The sequence below is a fragment of the Rattus rattus genome, chromosome 3 (genome assembly GCF_011064425.1).
Source record: "Rattus rattus isolate New Zealand chromosome 3, Rrattus_CSIRO_v1, whole genome shotgun sequence".
In the NCBI taxonomy this organism is placed as follows: Eukaryota; Metazoa; Chordata; class Mammalia; order Rodentia; family Muridae; genus Rattus; species Rattus rattus.
Window position 1 is genome coordinate 16,267,928 of NC_046156.1, and position 20,149 is coordinate 16,288,076.

Here is a 20,149-nt window from a genome sequence, read left to right on the forward strand (position 1 = left end):
CGTCCGGTAACTGCCGACAGTCTTCTAGGAGGCCATCGTCAGGGAAGCTGTTTTCATGTATATTCTGGTTTAGTCTTCTAAGCCGTCTACGTTTACTTGTAGTCGTGGGTTTATGAAAGCTGCTTTGCTACAGCAGCTCCAGGCAAGGTGAGCATGGTGGGCACCACGGTAAGTATCGTAGGCTCAGCCTGGGGGTTCTGCACCGTTTCCTCTCGAGTGTTATCAGATCCGGCCTCTGCCGTGGCTGCTCCTAAGCTGAGTTACTCACGTCCATGCAGATCTCCACTTTAAAGCATTTACTTATGGCGCTCGGATGTCGTGCATGTATTAGTTCCTCAGTTGTGGTAACTTCTTGAAGCGCGTATTTCATTCACCTCTGAAGCCCTACAGTTCATCACAGCACCTAGTTTACCTGTGAATTACCAAGCAGCCACACACGTGACGTGTGCAGAGCTGTGCTGGGTGTGCTCAGTGTGACGGCCAGTGTACAGCGCGTTCTAAGTGTTAACTCTTTGTTACATGAAAATAAAGGCCCAGGACTGAGAGACGGCTCAGTGCTGAAGAACACGTCCTGCCCCAGTCTGTTTCACAGCTCACGACGGTGTGTAATGTCAACTCTAGGGAATTTGGTATCTTCTTATGGCCTCAGCAAACACATACATGCATGTGTAAGCACACTCATACATGTACACACAAATATTAAAGAAAATTAGGGACCCCAGAGAACTTTTGTTTTTGTAGTCACCTGTTAGTATTTACCAGCATGAGTAAATTCATAGTTTACATAGGTAATTTTAGCTTGTTTTATTTTTCCCATTTATTTTATATCATTTTATTTTTTTGAGAAGAGCATGTGTGCCACAGAACACATGACAGAGGACAACTGTTGGAGTTGGTTCTCTCACCGTGTGGGTTTCAGGGGCGGGACTTGGCTCCTTCAGACTTGGCCAGCACCTTTTCCTGCCAAGCCCTCTCACTGGCCAGAGGGCGTCTTTAAAGGCTCATTCCAGGACACCTGCTCATGGTAACACAGTGTTCTAGTAAAGTCAAGAGGGTGCCGTTCAGTTGCACTGTTTTTGGTTAAGTATATAAAGAAAATCCAGCCTTATGCAGGTAAGCATTTGGAAAAGAGAGTTTTAACAGCCTTTCCCAAAAGTTAAGGCTACTTACTAACACTACAGTGAATTTGATAAGTGGAAGGTCAGCATGTAGGACATGAAGCCACAGTGAACTTGTACACTTAAAATCTATTAATACGGGGTTGGGGATTTAGCTCAGTGGTAGAGCACTTGCCTAGCAAGCGCAAGGCCCTGTGTTTGGTCCCCAGCTCCGAAAAAAGAAGAAAAAAAAATCTATTAATACACTTGATGTTGCCCTTGGAATTGTTCTTTTAGGCAGTCTGTAATGTCGGCTGTTGTTCTTACAGTTACACAGGGCTCCCAAGGGTTAATGCATTCGACTAGACATTATCAAAAATTCACATTCATGAATCCCGCCACAGACATTGTCAGCATCAGCTGTGAGGAACTGCACTGGGAAGCCTGTGCTCCACCACAAGCCTACAGCTCACCAGTGCCTACGAGCCGCTGCTGACAGTGCCGTGTAGAGTGCTTAGCGTCAGATCTGTTGCTCACAGGCATGCTCAGTGTCCTGTGTTGGAGGCCGTCTCAAGGATTATGGCCTCTACTTAGCAGCATCTTCTGCATCTTAGATAAGAGCTCAGTGTGTCTCCAAGCTTGGCCAAAGCTACCAGAGACCAGCGCAACTCAGAGTTAGGACCACACACTGATGACACCTTTAACTGTCTCCTTTCAAGTGACACAATTGACTCCTTTTGAGAAAACATCACCAACATCCAAGCTGGGGTACCACTGATTGGCACTGCTAATTCTCACCATGTATGACTTCAACTCAGCATCGCCCTCATAGGCTACTGTAGCCTTATGCTTCCAGCTGCTCCCAAATTCCTGAAATAATGACATGGAGACATCATTTGTATGTAATCACCTAGGCCATAAGCTTTGGAGTGTTCCCCAACTAGCTCAGAACTTAACCTGTGTATTCTATTCTAGAATGGGTCCTGCCCATTACCTCTCCCCAGGTTCATGTGACCATGTCTTTTGTTGTGCAAATTTCTTCCCACAGCTGACTCTATCCCAGAATCCTCTCTGCCTGCCAGAATTCCCACCTCCCATTTCCTGCCTAAGCTAATAGCTTTCTAATTGACGGGAGATGCTTCCATACAAGAGATTCTCTCCGCCTCCCCCTTTAGTCCAATAGAAGACTCTTCCTCTTGTGGTCTTAAACTATATACAGTAATAACAATTATGAAAACTAACGGGCAAGGTTGCATTCCTGGTGTCCCATCCATATACATTTGGTAACCTTGGACAAGAGTATCCTGCTGCCTCTCCTCTATCCTTCTGAACACAGAGTTCTGTACTTTCCATTTCTATCATTGCATCGTCAGCCTAAAACATCTCCTAGATCTACAGACGTTTCCTTAAGTCCTAAACCACTTAAACTTAGTGGTAAAACTATAACCATCTAGTCTTCAACTCCACCAGAGAACTGAGCAGGAGTAAATGTCACCCGAGTATGCAGGGAATACAAGCAGTTTCCAGAGCTATAGAATGACAAAGGAAGTCAGCTGCCTGGCATCCCCCAAATGTCTCTGTGTCCTTGGAGCACCGTCTTCAGCCTTGTGGCCCAGAATGTCTGACAGAGTTTTGTGCAGCAGGAAATATGAAGGACTGCTTGCCCTGTCTTAGCAGCAGAGCTCAGCGGTCAGCTTCCCTGCCTCACGTGTGTCCAGTTTGGATAGCATAGTAGCCAGTTGTAGTGTAGTGTTATTGCCCGCTGTGTACATAGTTCCTGTGTACTATTCAGATGCTGATTTCTCTGCCCCCACGTTGGGTTGCAGTCGGACCTGGCATTGTAACAATCTCCTGTCTCAGTGTTGTGTTAACAATGTTAGCCATTTATTCTCTGATTTATCAATAAAAGCTAATCAGCTAATTACTGAGCAGGGGAGCGAATAGGGCTGGACTTCTGATTCCAGCCAGGGGATGGGGAAAGAGAAAAAAGAAGAAAGGATTCACACATGGAGAGGGATCTCAGGGATTTTGGCTGGGGGTGGGTAGCCAGATTAATTTAGAGGATTAAAATAGATTAATAACACTGTTCAGTTATTGTGCTTGGAAGATTTATTAAATTAATCTAGCAGTTCCTGTCTTAATTTATTTGGGAGCTAGTGGGATAAAGGGAAATTGTTACTTATAAAATTGTTCTAACAGTCAGCAGTTGAAGCAAAGGCCAGTGGCTTTTGCTTGCCCAGTGGCTGGCTTGCCATTTTGAGGCAAACTCCATAAGGAGGTTCTCAAGGCTCACCATGGAGGTCTCGAGGCTCACCATGGAGGTTCTTGAGGCTCACCATGGAGGCTCTCGGGCTCACCATGGAGGTTCTTGAGGCTCACCATGGAGGCTCTCGAGGCTCATCCTGGAGGCTCTCGAGGCTCACCCTCACCTTACATGTCATGTGGGGGTGCTGCCAGGAGCATACCTGTCTCATTGTCAAAAAAGGCCTTTTATTAATAAAACATCTTTAAACGTCATATTTATAGACCTGTGGGGTTTTTTAAAGACCATCTGTCTGTCTAGTATATATCTGAATAGGCAAACATTACTTGTTTCTAGCTATTTACTATCTGTTCAACTTTGGAAATATATTTCTGTCCCATCATTTCACCAAGAAGCTCCCAGACATCTGCATGGTGACTTTTATTCCTGTCTCTTCTCTCATGGTGGAAGCCCGAGGCTCACCCTATTTATCCTCCGTGACGCCCACACCTGATTGGTTGCTTACACCATGGAGGTCTCGAAATGGGCAAAGACCACCATGAAGGCACTCTTGCACATGCGACACAGTAAATCTCCCCATAGGAGGGCTTCTCGAAAGGCTCATCTTGACTGACCTGGCCTTCCACGTGCTCCAGTGGTGGCCTCTCGGCCCTCTACATCCAATATATATAATTTTATAGGTCTCAGATCACCCCATGGAGTGCAATGAGGAAACTCACCATGTGCAAGGCTGATCAAAAATCATGAGTCTCTCTCAATCCCAGTGCAATGATCCACAGATCTATGGAAAACAGAGAACTCAGAATTCAAAGAGAGACCCTCCTCCCAGTGCAATGGTCCCGCAGGTCCTTGGGGTGCAGGAGCAGGAACCAGATACAGACCTGAGCAAGATAAAAAAGTGGAGCCTCTTATTACAATGGCCACATCTTTGAATAACGGCCTTGTCACATTACTGTTGAGATCTGAGTTTGTAAACCAACCATGGTATGAATACTGATCCACAGCATATATCAAACAGAGCCACTCCCGAGTAAACACCTCATTTGTCCTCCTCAGCTATTTACTATCATGGTCAACCACTCCTATAATGAAATTTAGAATTTCTAATTGTTAGTAACTACTCCAGAAAGTTCACCCACGTATTGTCTAACAATAGGGGAGGATATCACACTGCAGACACAATGTCTGCATTAATTAAAGTGTACAGTCTTTTCCAGGACAGTTCAGGATCGTCATTTTCTCTGGAACAACCAACAGACAATGGAACCAATTTCTGAGATCTGTAAACCAGGACAGAACTCCAGTCATTAGAGCTTTATTGGCTTTTTAAGTCTGTAAAATAGAACACCATTACCAGTTAAAAAGAATCCAGGAAATGAAGGGACAGGGTAACCAGCTGGAATCAGTAAGCAGCAGTGTACAATAGCGTAACAGTGGGACGGGAACACAATGTAACACTTGATAACGGCAATGATTTCTGTGATGACAAAAGGTGAAGGGGGATCTTCCGCCTTCCTTTCAGGGCAGAGAAATGACTCTAGGGACCCGTTCAATCTTCATGTAACCAGGATCAACAAGTCTCAAACCACCCAGGCAGCTGGCCATCTTGTAGCATCCTGTAGAAAAAAACACAAACATTCCCTCTTCCCCATATAAAATATCTGGACAGGATCATGTCAATATGTGGATCTCTCTTTTCCCTAGGCAGGAGTATGCCTAGTTGTAGGTGCCATAAACTTTGGCATCCAAATTTTAAATTGAAATAAAAAGGAAAGAGCATTCAGGTAACTCCCCTTTATTTATAAAATTGTTAAAATATTGTTTATTAAGATAAGTCCTCCCTGATTAAATTGACCTTTTTATTTATAATTTGACTTGTATACCAAATTATTGTTTCCCCTGTTTTTGGATATATAAAGAATGAGATTTTAAAGGGTGAGATTTTTTTAAGGCCTAATCTGTCTGGTATCTGTCCTTTTAAGGATGGGGCAATCTAGTTTGAGTTCTTAAATGTCCTATAAAGGAACAGTATTTAGTGCTCTTAACCACTAAGCCATCTCTAGCACCTCAAAAACTTTATTTACCTAAACATAAGCATTAATTAGAAATGTCAAATACTGTAAACAAGGTCCAGATTTGCATGATTTAGAAAAATTGGCAGGGTTAGGCTGAAGTCCTAAAAAGTAAGCAAATGGAGTTTCCTCTTTTTTTGATGGTGTGTTATCAACTCCATTATCATTTTCAAAGAGCTGGGTCTATGGTTTTGTTTAGTTGTCTGAGCCAGAGCACTGAAAGGACAGTGAAGTTGTCAGACAATTTACACTGGAATCATTCATGATTTCAAGTAGAAAAACCTGTCAATAAAGCATTAAGTGATTGAAATCAATTAAAACAGAAACCACACAATGACTATCAGTATATGAACTCTTGATTTTTACATTTTAAAAACAGCGCACTAAAGCATGAATTTAATAATTGTGCTGAAGCAGCAGAAAATCAAGAAAATAAGCAAGGATCTAATTATATCTGCAGCCTTTTATTAGATGAACCACCTATAAATATTCTACAAAAAGTGTAAAATGAGTAAAATTATCAATTTTGTCTGAAATTTGATAAGAATAGGCCAAATATCAGTATTTTTAATAACCAATTAAATTGTTGTTTGGACTAAGTATGTTTCACCAGGTTTCTTTTAAAAAATACTTCCATGACTCTAGCCTATTCTGTATTAACACAGCTTTTTATCTCAATGTGCATAACAAAGACCTGTAAGTCCTCTGGTAAGGGGAGGTACTTAGCAATTATATACTTTAGAAGTTGAAATTATTCAAATATTTTTTTTCTGAGAAAAACATGCTACTCCCAAATATTAAAGCTCATTTTGAGAGCAAAAGTTTGTAGTAAAATTTTTCATATACACTGAAAGATTCAAAGTTCTAACTTCTTACATTGAAGAAGCTAAACAAAATTACATAATATAGGCTATTAGGTTTAATGATATCACTCTATGGGCTCTCTAAAATTATAAAAGCTCACAAAATAAAAACTCACAATCGCCAGGATGTAAACAAACTGCATAAAAACAATCCTCTAAATCTATCTTGAAATGGCAGTTGGAGTAAGATAATGTTCTCACTAAGTTCTAAAACCTCATCAATCCTTTATAAATTTGTAACAATCTCTGTCCAATACAATCTCTACCTGTTTGATTTTTTCTTCAATTATAAATAAATTTGAGTTAGTCAATGTAACACTGGGGGAATCACAATCTTAAATTCTCCTTGTAACAGCAGACCACCACCACAAGGTCATTGAGCTCTTAGTACATTACTAGGGAAGCTGTTCTCCGGGCAGTGGAAATTAGCATTAGAATACAGATAACTTCAGGGCAAGCCACACCTTTGGAAAGCAGGACTCAACCCCAACAAACAATCTAGTCACCAAGGCACCATGTCTATCTATTATGTTGTAAAGTTTGACTATCAATTCTACATTTGAACGCTGGTGGAAATTCCTAACTTTTCAGAGATGCACAATGTCCTAAATTCTTTAGAAGCCTGGTTTTTTCATTTTCCATAAAATATTACTCAATTTAGACCTGTCTCACTAGGGTGGCCCAATGTCACGTGTATCTAAATTACTTCATCTAAATTACAGTTTTCTTTCTTTCTGTTACCAATATTATTTTATCCAATAACTTGAAAGCCAATAGTCCACAACCAAGGCAAGCAGAGCATATTTATACATTTAAAACCAATGAGAAACAAAATTGAAGTGGCTACACATATCAAAAACACCATTTTACCTTTTTTAGCTATGATTTTAAGAGATGCACCTGTCACCTGTTGAGTCAATTAACCAGTCAGGATTTTTCTAAGAGAAACAGCTATCAACTCATCTACCAAGAAGCTGAGAAGAGCAGATCAGCCGTGTAGACGCTTAATCAGCTTCTAAGCAGCTCCTCCAGCTAATCTAGACACCTGGCTCTAGGCACAGGGCTTTAAAGACCTGATTGAAACCTTTTTCTATTCATTTGTTCCCTTTTGAACCGAAAGTTAAAAACCAAGTCAAAGGTTAACCGGCAGATAAGGTTTTTACCATTTTTTTTTTGAACATGAAACAAAAACATTTAAACAACGAGAAACAAAAATTATAGACATAAACTGACAGACAATGGGACATCCTGGTGCACCAGAGACAAACAATAGACAAAAGAGGAAAAAACCAGATGGTGTTCACGGTGACTATCCACTGGTGGAGTTGATATAGGCGATGGATAAATCTCAATTCCTGGACCCACCAACGTGTTGAGACCCAATTCCTGTATATTCAGATATATTATCTGGCACACAACCGACATTTGCCAATGGTATGGGAGTGAAACACAGCCCTGAATATTTTTACTCACAACCCACCACATAAACTCCATCAGGCTGTGCACGGGCACTGAGATGTCCTTTGTTTGATTCTCCTGAATAAATTTTCAGGCGGTCTGCCTCGATCAAATCTGATCAGCATGACTCTGTAAAAACTGTCATGTCAGCGCTGCAGACGCCCTGATGGCGTCCCGGAGCAGGAGCTTAATTATACCTTTATAAGTCCAAGACAAAAAGTTTTTCTCCCAAAATACTGTGTTCTTTTGGGATTCTCTCCGGGACATTCTTTTCCCAACTTCTCACCTCTTGGAGGGGACTGCTAGAGATCGATCAGTTTCCTTTTCTCGTTGCAACTTTTCACTACCCCTGTTTTGACCATCTTTTTCCTTGCTCCAACGCTCTCCGCTTTGTTGTTTTACCTGGCCCCATGCAACCTCTGGCGCCTTTTACTTAGCTAAAACTCAAGGTCAATAGAAAAAAAGGTTGCCAGAGCAACCACAGGCACCTGCCGCGTCCGACAGGCCATGAGTTGGAGCGGATCAAGGCTAGCCATGGTCTCTCAGAGTCTTACCCCACTCATAGCTTCTGAATTTCTCCCAAAATGGAGGCTTCCCGTGGCACCTGCGATGTTTTTTGTCCCGGTTTGACAAAATGTCCCACGACGACTTTTAACACAAGAAGGAGACATAAAATTCTTACTATGAGTGACTTTTATTCCTGTCTATTCTTCTCTCATGGGGAAGCCCTTGCATCACACCAATTTATCCTCCGTAAGGCAAACACCTGATTGGTTGCAAGACCTCATCAGATGCGCACATAATGGGCAAAAAGACCTGGCATGAAGGCACTCTTGCACATTTGTTTGTAAATCTCCCATAGGGGAGCTGGCTAGCGCCATCTTGACTGACCTGGCCTTCCACGTGGGGCGCAGTGGAAGCCAGCGCCATCTAGTGGTGGCGAATGTTATTGCGGCCCTCTACATATTTCTATAATAAAAACTAGACTAGTATCTAACATGATCATAAGTTTGATTAATTAATTATTACCTTGAATTTCTTAATACACTAAACAGTTTGTAATAGCAACCTTCAAAAGGGCTAGAACCTTAACATTGCATTTTTAAGAAATACATAGATACAATACCTTAAAAGAGTTGATGCATAGTATGTCGTAACCAAATATAACCTTAATTTTGTATTGATATACAATGATCTATGCCAATGTAAGACTTTTGGCTTGTAGAAGCTCTAGTTTATGAGTAGATTCAACATTCAACCCTTTATTCCATTCTTCCAGTATTCCCCCCCCTTTTTTTCAACCCTTCCCCCCCCTTTCCCTTTAGCATAAGAAAAAAGGATAAAGGAAAGAGAAAGAGAGAAATCCCTGAGTCTAACCTCTATGTTTTGTTTCCTCCCTGATCAGACCTTTAAGGACTGGTAACCAACCCTCCTCTAATGACAGCAAATGCGTTGAGCAACCGGAAACCACCCATCCTGCCTTTTAGGATGGGGGCATCACTCTAACAATTGCTCCCTGCTGATGTGGGCGTCACTTTCCTTTTGCCCCTCCCCCCAAATGGAATATTGGTCAGTCTTACTAGCTATAGTGTATACTGTCCAGTCTCTGCATGATGAGAAAAGTCAGGGTTTAACTGAAGTCCTAACGGGAACAGTTTGTGATGGCGGACGATCTAGCTACCATTTTGAAATTGTGCTGGATGCAGAACTTCTAAGGAAACAGCAAAGATGCTGGAATAAATATGTCTCAGTGTCTCAGCATCTCCAAGGGTAAATATTAGCAGAGCGGCACTGACTTCATGAACTCTCACAGGTAATGTATACATTTCTGCAATAATATATGTGTGGATGTGCAGTGGGCACGACTCAGTTAAATATGATTCTCTGCTCTCTGTTGAAGTGGATGATGCATCCATCCGTTTCCTTTATAAGTTAGCTTGGAGTGTATAACCAAGCCGTAATGTAGATCTCTATGCCGTTTGAAAGGATGGTGTGCTATGTCTGGACAGTTCTGAGGCCAGCAAGATATACTGACTGTGTATTCAAACTGAGGTCTGCCTGGCGACACTGTCTTGTCTCAGACAGTCTCAGAGCTGTTCCCATGTAGAGGGGTTTGATGAGCATTTTCTTTAAAGTCTTGTTAGATTTCTCCATAATTGCTTGACCTGAAAGATTGTAAGATATATCCATAACATTTTCTATTTCTGTCTCTGTGATAAAACATTGATCAAAAGCAACTTGGGGAAGAAAGCTCATTAATGTATTGCAGTACATTATCCAAGGAAGCCACGGCAGGATCTAGGTAGGGCGGGAACCTGGAGGCAGGATCTGAAGCAGAGGCCATGAATAAGTATTGTTTAGTGGCTCGTTCCTCATGGCTTACTCAGCCTGCTTTTTCTTTTCTTTTCTTTTCTTTTCTTTCTTTCTTTCTTTCTTTCTTTCTTTCTTTCTTTCTTTCTTTTAACATTTATTTTATGTATGTGAGCACCCACTGGCTGTCTTCAGACACACCAGAAGAGGGCATCAGATCCCATTACAGATGGTTGTGAGCCACCATGTAGTTGCTGGGAATTGAACTCAGGACCTCTGGAAGAGCAGTCAGTGCTCTTAACCTCTGAGCCATCTCTCCAGCCCCTAAGCCTGCATTCCTTTTTTAAATTGATTTTTATTTACATTTTAAATGTTATCCCATTTCCTGGTTTCCTCTCCAGAAACCCACTATCCTCCCCACCCCCACATACCCTGCTTCACTGAGGGTGCTCCCTCACCCACCCACCCACTCCCTCTCACCTCCCTACCCTGACATTCCCCTACACTGGGGCATCGAGCCTTGACAGGACCAATGGCCCCTCCTCCCATTGATGCTGGCAAGGCCATCCTCTGCTACATAGGTGGATGGAGCCATAGGTCCATCCCTGTGTTCTGTTGGGATGGTGGTTTAGTCCCTGGGAGCTCTGGGGGATGGAGAGGGAGGCTGTCTGGTTCTAAGCCTGCATTCTTATAGAAGAGGTAGCACTGCCCACACTGCACCCTCCCACTTCAATCATCAATCAAGAAAATGTACCACAGGCTTGCCCACAGGCCATCCAAGGGCATTTTCTCAATTGAGGTTCCCTTGACCTAAAGGACTCTAGCTTTTGTCAAGTTGACAAAACTTGACTAGCTAACACAGAGGGCAAAAGTCAACCATTTTTCCACACTTGATGGGTTAATCACACCAAATGCTATAAGGCAAACAATTCAAGTAAGATGCTCACATAGAAGCCTTGGGGGCGAGGGTGCACCTAGCCGTTTGTTTGTTTCAAGACTGAGTCTCACTCTGTAGCCCCGGCTGTTCTGGAACTCACTATGTATATTAGGCTAGCCTTGAACTCACAGCGATCCACCTGCCTCCACCTGTTTGCTCCTCTGCCTTTGCCTCCTTAGGATTAAAATCATGCGCCACTACACCTGACTAACTTTTTAGTTATTATTGTTTTGCTTGTTTTTTATTTTGTTTTGGTTTGAGTTTGTGTTTCAGCAGGGTCTGAGACTAGCATCAAACTCAGCTGTTACAGCCTTAAGGATGGTCTTGAACTTCTGGCCTCCAGCCTCCCAAGTGCTTATGTGCATGGATTTAGCACTCATGTTAAGATCTAGACTCTTGAGGAAGCTCTGTGGCACGCCATCCCTCAAGTGCCACGTGTCCTTGTAGACTGCTGTCTGCTGTTCCTCAGGAGACCTTCATGTTGAATTCAGGCCACCATCACATTGGGAAAAGGCAGGGGAAGGAAGCAGGCGACCCAGAAGTTGTCCGTGTTTGTTCTGCCATCAGTCCAATAGCAAGCCTGTGACTGTATAACCACATGGAGTCCCGTGCAAGGGAGGCTAACAGCCCAGCCTGCAGAAGGTTTGGTTTGGAGGTAACTTTAGTCTGCCCCAGTCAGGTAGCAGATTTAAAACGCTGCCTAAAAACAGACTTGAAGATGTTCTAAATTTTCTTTGCCTGAAGGACTAAAATACTTGAAGAACACAGGAACTAGGAGTTGGCTAATTAAAGAGTTGAGTTAAAATAGCCATCCAGTATGATTATTCAGTTTAATTAAAATAGTATGCATGAACTCTCCAGAGTCGTCTGTATATAGACTGCGCTGTCTACATACTAATTCTGTGGAAGCTTTTAGTATTGCAGTCTCCTACCACGCTACTTTCTTATAGTTAGGCCAGCCTTTCTAATGCTGAATGTCACACTCACAGTCGTGTGCACACATGGAATAGGTGTGGGATGGCGAGGCTATTTAGTAAGTTCCTCGTCCTCTGCCTTGTACCCTAGTTTGGTAAAGGCACGGAGAAGCGAAGTCCTTGAACTGAGCTACAGGGAACACCATGCACTAGGGCCTGCTAGGGATCAGGAACTTCCTGACCTGTCACGCTTGGCTCCTTGAGACACACTTTGTGAAAATTGGGGGCAATAGCGAACAGTGGAGACGTAACATGTGCTTCCTTGATTGATTTTTTAGAGCTCACTTGGCATGTGGTAAAGCCACTTGAGGAACAGCAAAAACAGGGCTTGGGAGTTGGCTCCCGGCAGGAAATCTAAACCAGACTGTCTTCTTGTCCTGTCGCTGTGACAAAATACCCCGACAGAAGCAACTTCAGGGGGAAAGGGCTTACGTGACCTTAGTTCCAGGTCAGAGCCACCGTCTCCTGGGGGTCAGGGTAGCAGGACTGAAGCAGCTACTCACGCGGTGGTGATGGCGTCTCTAGTCCGCTGCAGAGGACAGTTAATTAACTAATGCACCCATAACTGTGTTCGGCTCACTTTGTAGTTTCAGTAAGTCCACACCTCCCATGCCCCTGCCCCATCCTTGCAGTGCAGTCTGCAGGTCTCCTTACCTCCGCTGTGCACCTGAGCTATCCTCAGAAGCATGCCCACAGGCCGGCCTAGTTTAAACGCGTTTTATCCAACACTTGGGAGGCAGAAGCAGGCAGGTCTCTGAATCCAAGGACAGTCTGGTCTAAGTAGGGAGAGCCTGTATTTAAAACACAAAAGCAACTCACCCTCACACAGACCGTGTAGGGAAATGCCTAAGGAATGCAGTAGCCAGGGCACCGTTTTCCCCTTAGGCACACTACACGTACATAGTGGGAGCTCAGGGAACCCCTGGAGGTGATCTCATCTCCAATGAAAACAGTGGCCTTGTCTCCTGTTCACCAGCACTCTCCTCCAGCACTGTCGTCCAATGGAGGTCTTCACAGCAGCACCTCCGAGTGCTGGGCAGTTCTGCTCCCAGTTGTGTGGTACAGCACACCTAACCACCGAGCCATCTCCCAACCCCTGCTTCCTCACCTCCTCCCCCACATCTGCATTCACGACTTCCTAACTCCCTGTGCTACAACTCTGAGGGCTGCGGAGATGAGCCCCTGGGAAAGGCACTTGCCGTGCAAGTGTGGAGACCTGGGTTCAGCTCCCTCCCAAGTGTGAGGCTGGGTGTGGTAGTGAACATCTGTACTCTCCGTGCTTATTGTGAGATGGGAACTGTGAAGACAAGGGAACTCCGTGATCTTGTGGGCCTGGTAGCCTGACCTCCCCAGCAGGGAATAAAAGACCCTGTGTCAAACCAGACCTAAGGCGAGACTGGCGCCCAGGGTTGTTCTGACCATCTACACACCATGGCATGTGCGTGCCTCCCCTCACAAGCACACGTACATTCAGAGATTGAACCCCTGCTCTGACTTGCCCATGCTCTTCTCTTTACTGCAGACCTTCGACGAATGCGTGGCTGAGGGCGGCTCAGACTGTGCTCCAGAGAAGCTCTGGCTTCAGATCCCGTTCTTCTGTGGCCACAGCTCAGAATGCTGGTAGGAAACTAAACTAAGGTGGCGTCTTCTTCATTTCCACAACCCACATCTCATGAGCAGGGCCAGGGTAGCCAGGACTAGAGAGTTATGAGAGTCTACACGCACGTAACATGTAAATATCTCCATGTGTTCCTTTAAATGTTCGTAAATTCACTGTGTACTCTCACGTGTGTTTTATCAACTCACCTGGTATTGTTGCCTTAGGGTGCTGTTCTGCTGAATCCCATCTTAGAGGTTAGAGGTCATTTCAGAAACCTTATTTTGTCCTGCATTTTCTGCTTCGAGTAGATCAAATAAAGCCAAGAAGTATTTATAGGAATTTGTCGTTAAACTTATTTTGAATTTATAAGTGTCCAACAATACTCTTCTAAGGCATGGCTGTAATTTAGTCTGCTAGTAAACATGCAGTACAGAAGAGATTTTACCTTAAAAAAAAAAGACCTTATATTCCCAGAATGCTCTGTGTTCAAGTTCTTTAAATAATTGTACATATTTATTTATTCATCAGCCATTTATTTTTGAGCTCTAAGGATGAGATCTGGAGCTTTGCATGTGCTAGGCAAGTAATGTACCATCGTGCTATGTCCCCACTGTTCGTTTTGGGGGTGGGGGGTTGGTTGGTTGTTTTGGTTGTTTTTTTGTTTTGTTTTGTTTTGTTTTGAATCAGTTGATCTGAACTTGAGACTCTCTTGCCTCAGACTCTCCAGTGCTGGGCACAGACATGCACTGCTCTACCTGGTTTATCCGGTCATTTTGATAGAAATGCAGAAACAAAATCCATCCAGAATTAGTATATTTCTTAAACTATAATGGGAAATTCAAGAGATTTCTAAATTATTTGAGCATTGTAAATTGACAGAATGTTCCAGGCCCCACTTGTAAACCGCTCCAAAGCATCGTCATAGAAAAAGGACCGGAAACATTGGAAGAGTCTTTTCGGGTTTTCACCACTTTCTCTGAAAAGGAAACGAATCTCTGATCCAAATACGGCACAGCACTTGCTCTTGTAAATAAAGCTTTACCAAGCACAGCCACTAGTGCTGGTGTGTTTACCATCTGCCGAGATAGCACAGGTAAACAGTGTGGCTTAAACCAGTTAGACTACAAAGCCTAAAACGCTTACTCTCTGCCTTTGGTAGAAAAAGTTTGCCAGGCCCTGGTTTTGAATAATAAAGTGTTGCTTGTTGAGTTTTAAATAGAGAGAATACTTAGTATATTTCCTACCCAACTCGGGGAGACCTTAGAAATAATCCCTTCTTCCTCACCACCCTTTAAGGTTTTTCTGAGATAGAATCTCTTGTAGTCCAGGCTTCCCTGGCACTCGTAACCCTCCTGCCTCCACTGCCAGTGCCTGGACAGCAGGGCTGTACCGCCACACCCGGTGTTCTGGTTTGTGGCTCTGACTCTTGGTTGAGGAAACAAAGGGGTGAAGCCACAGCCTTGGGATCACGGGCACTTTAAATGCAGAGCCAGAGTTAAGCATAAAGAATGTTGGTGCTAATTAGATCCCAGAAGTATAGTCACTTAGGGTGAAGCCTGTTAACAGCATTAGCTGACGCCATAAACAAAAAGATTTTAAGTGCAGCCTCTTCTTACCTACTTTCTGTTTCTCAGGATTTGGGGGAACACTAAAGCTCATGGAAAGAAAAGACGTGGAGTTTACAAATTAAGATAAACAACAAACACGAATTGCTTCTACTTTACCAAAGGAACTCTCAGACTGAGAACAGTTTTAGAGTAGTTTTAAAACACATAGTGCACACTAAGTCAAATAAAAGAACATACGACACAAACAGACTGTGCTTAAAATGCGTTCACTTCCAGAACCCCTTAGTAGACTCTAGGTATCTGTGTGGGAGCCCAAGCCGGATGTGGGAGTAAAGAAAGCTAGGATCCAGTTTACCAAAGGTGCCTCATGTGTGCCTCCCTATTTCCTCCATAACACGGGTAGCGACATAAAGACACTTAGCTGATTTCACAACCGGGTTTTAATCCCTTTCCTGTGGTCTCAGGAATGTGGGAAGCAGATGGGCGATGGACCAGGCTAAGTACAACCTGGTTAATGAGTACTTCCTGGTGGGGGTCACTGAAGAGCTGGAAGACTTCATCATGCTCCTGGAGGCGGCTCTGCCCCGGTTCTTCAGGGGCGCCACGGACCTCTATCGCACAGGTATGCGCAGGTCAGGTGGACTCTGTAATAAAGTGGACTACAGTTCTAGGAAAGGGCGGGTTGGGAAGGCTAACCACACGAACAGCCATAATGTATGTGCTGTTGTAACTCTAATGCATGTCCAGACTTGTGTGAGTCCATCAGATACTGATAGTTTTCCTTTCATTGTTTGACAGCATGCCATCCCTCAGACTCCCCAGGAGTTTACATCTGCCCTTGTTTCTTCATGGTTGGAGCAAATAAGGATGGTGGAACTAGACACAGGCTTTATCACGCACTTTTAAATAAACGAGGGCCAGCAAGATGTCCCAATAGTGTGAGAGCACTTGCTGTACAAGCTCAGATATGAGATGGGAGAAAGGACCAAATCCAGCAAGGTCTCTGACGTGCGTGTGCGTGTGTGTGCATGCGTGCGTGCGTGTGTGTGTGTGTGTGTGTGTGCATGTGTGTGTGTGTGTGTGTGTGTGTGTGTGTGTGTGTGTGTGTGTGTGTGTGTGTGTGTGTGTGTGTGTGTGTGTGTGTGTGTATGTATGTGTGTGTGTGTGTGTGTGTGTGTGTATGTATGTATGTGTGTGTGTATGTATGTGTGTGTGTATGTGTGTGTGTGTGTGTATGTGTATGTGTGTATATGTGTGTATGTGTGTGTATGTGTATGTGTGTATGTATGCGTGTGTGTATGTGTGTGTATGTGTGTGTGTATGTGTGTGTAGGTGTGTGTGTATGTATGTGTGTGTGTATGTGTGTGTATGTGCGTGTGTGTGTGTGTGTGTGTGTGTGTGTGTGTATGTATGTGTGTGTGTATGCGTGTGTGTGCGTGTGTGTGTGAGCGTGTATGTGTGTGCGTGCGTGCGTGCAGGCACACACACTGGACACTTGTTGTGGTTGTTGCTAAGAATAAGTAAATGACTGGAGAGAATGGCAGCTTCCACTTCCTGACTACTGGGCTTGTTTACTGTGTGGGCATTTTGCCGCTTCCTTTAAGGATTCGCCTTCTGACAGGATGCCCTATGGGGTTAGCTTTCTAGGTTTTGCTGGACTATATTAATGTTGTAAGGCAAAGTATTACTTGGCCTTCAGTGTGACTTATTAACAAGAACCATTTCTTCAAGTAAGGAGGCACATCTGCCTGTGTTCTGTAAGAATTATTTTTGTTTCCTGTTTCTCCACTGTAAGTAGGAAAGAAATCTCACCTTAGGAAAACCACAGAAAAGAAACTGCCCACTAAACAGACCGTCGCGAAGCTACAGCAGTCCGACATTTGGAAAATGGAGAATGAGTTCTATGAGTTTGCCCTGGAGCAGTTTCAGTTCATCAGAGCCCACGCAGTCCGTGAGAAAGATGGAGACCTCTACATCCTGGCCCAGAACTTTTTCTATGAAAAGATTTACCCTAAGTCGAACTGAGTGCAGGTGTGGCCAGAGCACTCTTGATCTGGAACTTGACTCTGTGACCACCTTCTCAGCCCCACTGCACGGCCGATGCGTGTGTGAGCTGCCCATGAAGCTAAGCCAGGGGCAGACTTGATGTCAGGAGAGGAGATGCTGGCGGCCGTCAGAGGTCAAGGAGAGTTCGACTCTCGGGCAGTTCACTCTCTCGTTTTGTTCCCATTTTCATGATAGTTACACTCTCCTCCGGGGGCAGGGAGGGGCCTCGCATTGCCTACAACACATCCGTGGAGGTTAGTGGGAAGGCGAGTACCATTCCAGAAGAGGTTCTGCTTCTCTTGCTTTTGATGAGGCTTTCCTCACCTCTCCTTGAATGAAGATGAATCCGTTTGCCACTTACCCTTCTGGAGTTTGTGTCTCCACCTCTACTGAATAGTGCTAATAACTGTTTGGCAGTGTCTGATTTATTTTTATGAATCATGTCTCACAAAGTTTATTAGAATGTTTGATCACTTTTTCTCAGAACATTTCTGCTGCAGTTGGGTTTGCCCATATTTATGTAGGCTCTATTTTATTTTATGATCATTAGTATTAAAGAGATCAACTGAAAACCATGAATAATGCTGTAAAAAGGTAGAAAGAGTTAAAGAAGCAGTATTCCTGACTCCTGCCACCCCGGTATCTAATATTGGGTTAATATTTCTAAGAGTGTGGACGTTATCTGAGCTTTTTTTAAGGATTTCCACATATCAATATCAAAAAAAAAAAAGTGAGTTTAATACCTGTCTCTCCATGGCTTATCTGTAACCCTGTACACTGACGTCTCGGTGACTCCACATGGCGACTCCATCAGTGAGCTGTGATGTGGGTAGGATTTGCCTACTTCTGTACTTTTACCTGTAGACTATTTTTACTACGGTGCTTTATAATGTGTTTTAAAGCATTGCATTTACAAAAGAAAAAAGGAAAATGCTGTAAATATTGCATATTTTATGTATTTGGACCAAAAAGTTACAAGTAAGTAGACAAAAGTGGTTTTGCACCAATTTTACTATGTTGAGTAAAGTCATCAGACCTGCTATTCTTGTATTTCTCATTTAGCGGTACTGTTATGGTGTCACTAAGATGAGCTGACGTAGCCTCTTGATTTTGATGGAGAACGTTGCTCGCCCCTGAGGCAATAGTGATCATGGGAAGAGTACTAGAGTCTGAGCATTACCTCTGGTGCCAGCTCTGGACCTTCCAGCTGTGTGATGTTAGTCAGCTCACCTGACCTCTGTCTGCCTCAGCTTCCTCATCTCGAGATCGGGATACCTGCTGTACCTACCTCACAGGGCTGTTGTGAGGACTAAGGAAGACGGCATGGCAGAGAGCACTGTGAAAGTGTGGTGTGGTGTTCAAGTGTGAGGTCTTATCACAGACGTATCTCTAGCCTATGGTTCCATAGCCTTCATTCTTTTTAACAACAAAAAGGGAAAATCCACTTTTAAGCTTTATAAGGAAAAAGAAAACCCTTTCTCTTGATAAAAATTTGTGTTTGATAAATATCCTCTCAGTGTTTTATCTTCCGTGCTTCAGCAACTGTTGAAATGTGAACCCCTTGTGAGCTTTCGCGACTCGGGCTCCTCGTTAGCAGATGAGGAAGAGCGGGAAAGCCTTCTGCAAACCTGAAAGATTGTTCTTGTTTTTATCTGACTCTGTCATCCAAGAATGGTGGCTATCTTACAGCTGTGCTTGTGAAAGTGTATTTTGTAGAGTTTCATTTCTCTATTAATTCTCCACCTTCCCCCTCTTCACATCCAGAATTCCGATTCCTCTCAGACACACTTTTCTAAAGGAGTAATTATTTGTATGTTTAAATATTTCTAAGCAGGACCTCATCAAACAAAGCATTTTCAACAGAAAGCTTTAAAGTATGTATTGTGTAGTAAGGGGAGTGGAGAACACCGTATATCAGGACGCACTTACAGAGATTAAAGGAAAGACTGAGTCACCAGCCCCGCCAAGATGAAGGTATTAAGAGGACATAGCAACATCCTCTCTCTCTCCCTCCTTCCCAGTGAAAGTTTCCAGGTTCCTGCTAAAAACAAGTTGTTTTCTTGCCCATCGCTCAAGAGCCTTGTCGAGGCAGGCCTCTGGCTGTTGAGTAAATCTGAGGTTATTCTTGAGAGTTCACAGCTAAACTCTTAGGTAGTCAGGGCAGCACTTAGAACACCGACTGGGACTTTGTGTAAATTGTTCTCATTAAAGACCAGAGTGCATAAGTCAGGGCTCTGTGCAGCCACTCAACTCTTAGTGGTGCAAAGACGCTGTCACAGAAAAAGTAGAAACAAAGGACCATGGGTATAGCTTAGTGAGACCTTTATTTACGAAACAGATGACTTGCTAGATGCAGACCATGAGCTGCAAGCCCTCGCCTGGGGGATCGGCACGGAGAAGCCATGTCTGATCTGAACCAAGTTCCCCCAAGAGTTTCTCTACCTCCCAAGTCTCCCAGATTACGACCCCAACAGCTGCTTTCTGACCCAGTCTCTGCCGAGTTCCTCCTTCTATCTTACGTACACTGCTTTCAGGCGACTCGTTTTCCTAGCTCACGGGTGCAAAATTGGGACATATTTATTTCTTTTAACGCTTTTTGGAGTGAATGAATTCAAAGTGTCCTTTCTGAAGATGAAGAAAAGGGTAGGTTTTCCTCTGTAAGAGTCCTTAGAGCATATAAATTTATAATCAAATAAATAGAACCACTGAGACAATGTGTATTTTTTAAATGTGGCAAACACTTTTCTCTTATTTTGGCCTTTGTGGGTTTTTTTTTTTTTTTTTTCAGTAATTTGACCTTTGGGAGATGGGTTTTTAATATGATAGTAAAGCAAAATAACCACTCTGAATTTTGAAGACAGTGTCAATGTGTGTGTATATCTATGTTTATTTCCTATAGAAGAGGAGGAGGTAGCTTTCCGTGTTCAGCTTGTACCAGCTGTTTTCTTACTGCTGAGAAAT

The 20,149-nt window shown here is 43.5% G+C and overlaps 1 protein-coding gene across 1 annotated transcript in view; it reads left to right on the plus strand.

The window, feature by feature from the left end:
• The window catches only part of Hs2st1 (heparan sulfate 2-O-sulfotransferase 1), a 140,257-nt gene extending 120,358 nt beyond the window's left edge, over window positions 1–19,899 (plus strand). The window contains exons 5-7 of the mRNA XM_032897235.1: window positions 13,497–13,594; window positions 15,607–15,764; window positions 16,938–19,899. Coding sequence (XP_032753126.1) covers window positions 13,497–13,594; window positions 15,607–15,764; window positions 16,938–17,167 — 486 coding nt within the window. The 3' untranslated portion in view covers window positions 17,168–19,899. The remainder of the gene's footprint in view (window positions 1–13,496; window positions 13,595–15,606; window positions 15,765–16,937) is intronic.
• The last annotated feature ends 250 nt before the right edge of the window (window positions 19,900–20,149 follow it).